The sequence below is a fragment of the Amborella trichopoda genome, chromosome 9 (assembly GCF_054954075.1).
Source record: "Amborella trichopoda isolate Santa Cruz 75 chromosome 9, AtrichopodaSantaCruz75HAP2 v2.0, whole genome shotgun sequence".
NCBI classification, from domain to species: Eukaryota; Viridiplantae; Streptophyta; class Magnoliopsida; order Amborellales; family Amborellaceae; genus Amborella; species Amborella trichopoda.
Genome location: NC_142344.1, coordinates 48,015,148 through 48,018,537, shown reverse-complemented (window position 1 = coordinate 48,018,537; position 3,390 = coordinate 48,015,148). Strand labels below are relative to the sequence as shown.

At 39.5% G+C, this 3,390-nt stretch overlaps 2 protein-coding genes across 2 annotated transcripts; both read left to right on the top strand.

Moving 5' to 3' along the window:
• The first annotated feature begins 344 nt into the window (after positions 1-344).
• On the top strand, positions 345-3,105 carry LOC148780580 (BURP domain-containing protein 2-like). Its single transcript, XM_088845970.1, has 2 exons — positions 345-427; positions 1,595-3,105. The coding sequence occupies exons 1-2, from the start codon at positions 386-388 to the stop codon at positions 1,982-1,984; spliced, it is 432 nt and encodes a 143-aa protein (XP_088702096.1). The 5' UTR covers positions 345-385; the 3' UTR covers positions 1,985-3,105.
• Positions 2,096-2,443, top strand: LOC18441794 (BURP domain protein RD22). The gene has a single exon (XM_020671781.2). The coding sequence runs from the start codon at positions 2,096-2,098 to the stop codon at positions 2,441-2,443; it is 348 nt and encodes a 115-aa protein (XP_020527440.1).
• Positions 3,106-3,390: the final 285 nt, after the last annotated feature.

Here is a 3,390-nt window from a genome sequence, read left to right as displayed (position 1 = left end):
ACTTTGTGCTTATTCCTATGAATCAACATAAAGTTTTTTACTACATTATTTGTAATGTAGCATCCAAAATTTACTACACTCACCAACTTCAAAATATTGAAGAGAGAAGTCGTCGTTTCATTGGTTAGCGAAGATCCCCATGCACCACTCCTTTTAATGATCGTTGGATCATGGCTTATTTGCATACTTGAAAAGCAGTTCTCGTACCAACCATTGGATTCACCACGTTAGAGAACGAGAGGTCAATGGCCGCATGTCCAACATGCACTGAAAACGCTTTCTCTCTCTATGCCACATTGCCTATGTTTAATGTACCCCTCCTGATAATGGAATTCCTCACTCCACCACAATACAAAACCACCATCCTCTTTGCTTTTGTATAATCATGGGGAGGCTCCATCTACCATTTGCCCCACTTCTCTTTCTGGTATGTGGTCTCAGCATTCACAAAATCCTTTGAAAATAAGCATGTTGTGTAGCATACACAATGGGCAATCTTGTATTCAATAATGTTAATTGGAAAACCTTTTATATGCTGTAAGGTTTCGTAAGTTGTGTGATGAATGGATTTCTACTCCCATTGCTCTCTTCAAGGGCATATGTGATAGAAATATAAACGCTTCCCTCGAAGTATTTTTACACGAAAGAACTATTTCATGAGATTGAATGTAAGCGTTGTTTCACACAATTAGCCGCTAATTAATATGATATGCAAAAACTTCTATGCTTTGTCAAATGAAGGAATTTTTTGTATAAAAGTATTTTTATGGTTTCCAAAAGTAACCTAAGGCATTTGCAAAACATTTGCGTCAATAATATTTCTCCCATTAATTATCAAGCATCATAATTGTTGTCCCTCTAATTATCACAAAAATCGGGAGCTTTTGAGTTGAACAAGGGCTCTGTCTGTGCTATGCCGTACACTTTATGCATACAGAATGTTGGCCAAGCCTTTTATGCTTTCCCTTCAGTCTAAAACTCATATACTTCTCCTTATCCAACTGTGGATTCTGAATGGAGGGTTAAGATTGCCCCAATCACAATGTCACATCTCTACACTATTTTATTTTTAATTTGTTTTCTATAAACTATTTTGACACCAAATTTTGGACATCCAATCATCTATTAAACTCGCACTAGCGAAAAATATAAAAAAATATTTTCAATAAACTAAAATAACCAAAATACCCTTGAAAGCTTTAAGAGGTATTTTGGTCATTAGATTTAATCAAAAAATTATTTTTAACATTTTTTATAGGTGTTCCCCAATGAGAAAATGACACGTACTAAATTTCATATTCATACAATTTATATAAAAAAAACTAAAATAAAAGATTTTGAGACGTCGGATCTAAGATCAAACAGTGAGTGACTCTCTTGATCAAAATTGGACGGCTGGACGGTAGGGGAAGCATATATTTTCTATGCTGTAGGGGAAGTATAGAAACATTTACCTAGAATGTTTTTCACTTCTCAACAGTAATAATCTATCTACCTAAAAAAACAAACAAGTATAATCCTTCACATGTGGAAAGTTTTTTCCGCTAGCGGAAGTACTAATCTTTACTCACTTCTTGTTAAATTTTGCATGCAGGAAAGGGTTAGCCATTACCATGTTGCGGCGACACCAGAGAGGTACTGGGCCCAGGCACTCCTTAACACTCCAATGCCTGATGCTATTCGCGCCCGCTTTCGCCCAGTGCCATCAGGATTGCTGCGTATGGGTTTGAGTAATCGCGATCCCCGGTTCCCCTACTTCGACTTTTCTAAAGAGAATCGCGATCCAAGAGAAACCACCCCCTTCTTAGAAAAGGACCTCAAATTAGGAATGAACAAAATTCTCGACTTTCGCAAGTCGGAATTCAGTTGTGCCTCTCCTTTCCTTTCTCGGGAGGATGCAGATGCCATACCTTTCTCCTCTGCTGAGCTACCACGCATCTTACAACGCTTCTCGTTTCCTCCCACTTCTAGTGAGGCTGCATAAGTTGGTGTTACTCTATAATGGTGCGAATCATTGGAAGCCGGAGAGAAATGCCTCACATCTTTAGAGGCCATGATAGATTACGCTACCCCCTCTGCTCAGGACCATAACATTATGGTACTCTGCACTGGCATCTACAAGGATTCTGTGCTCCAAGCTTATACTACAACTAAAGTGCAGAGAGTGCCTGCTAAGGCAAGCTCCACAGCGTGCCATAACATGCTTTATCCTTATGCTGTGTACTATTGCCACTATATCGGAGAAGGAAAAATCTACAAGGTGAAGTTGGAAGGCGAACATGGAAGCACAGTGGACGCGATTGCAGGGTGCCATCCTAACACTAAGAATTGGGAACCATTTTCAACATGGTTTCAAGTCCTCCCCGCAGGCAAAAAGGCAGATCAACACAATTATGCTTGCCATTTCTTACCTGATACCCACATTGTTTGGGCTCCTGTTTAATTCCCCGTGATCCGAGGATGTTGTCAAAATAACTCAGACTACCTTTATGAAAATCACTCACGCTACTTAGATATTGGAATAATAACGATGCAAGCAAGGTCTTCATAAAGTATGGCCAACTTCCCTCAATCGATCTTAGTTTCCTTGCCCTCTTTGCTCATCTTGAATTATTACGTTTTTTAAGTATTCAAAGCCCATGGTTGCTGAAAACCACAATTACCACTGTAGTGTATCTGGACTTGACCAAGTCCAATCAGAGTCCCATCTACCCTTTTCCAGCATTGGTTACCATTGGGATTCCAAATTTTCAGCAAGAATAAATGGAGGTTTCATGCCCGTAAAACCCTTGTGTTCCGGGAAGTTATCTTCTTGGGGGAGAGAGACCATGGAAATTTGTTCGGCAGAGTCATCCTCTTAGTTGGAGAGAAGCCATGGAGCGATAGAGAGAGTGAGCCATGCATGTGGTTTGAGATGAAAGAAGGGAGGGGAGAGAGAGGGATATTGTGGAGAGGGTTGGGTGGGTGCATGGACAAAGGAGAAACACGCCTCTCTCATGCAATGATCATGCTCCCAACGTGTTTGCCTCTGCTTCTTTGTACTGGCCGTGCTTTCAAGACCATTCTTTTTTTGGCCTGGCTTTTAATTTTTGGGAAATTTACCTATGGATTCAGTTTTTTTTACCATTAAAATAATAGTATGGCCTCAAAATAGGTCATTATGAATCAGAAGGACATATCCATAATTTTTTTTATTTTTTTTCTAAATTAATCCTCAGTCCGATAATTGAAACATCAGATTGCTTTATTTTTACCCTCAGAAATCTAATCTCGTCTCTCTCTCTCCTCTCTTTTGTCTCTATCCTATGTATTTCTCCCTTTCAAGAAACTGCAGCCATTGGATGGCTCCATGGTAAATCAGTCAATTTACGAGACAAAAAACCACTGGCT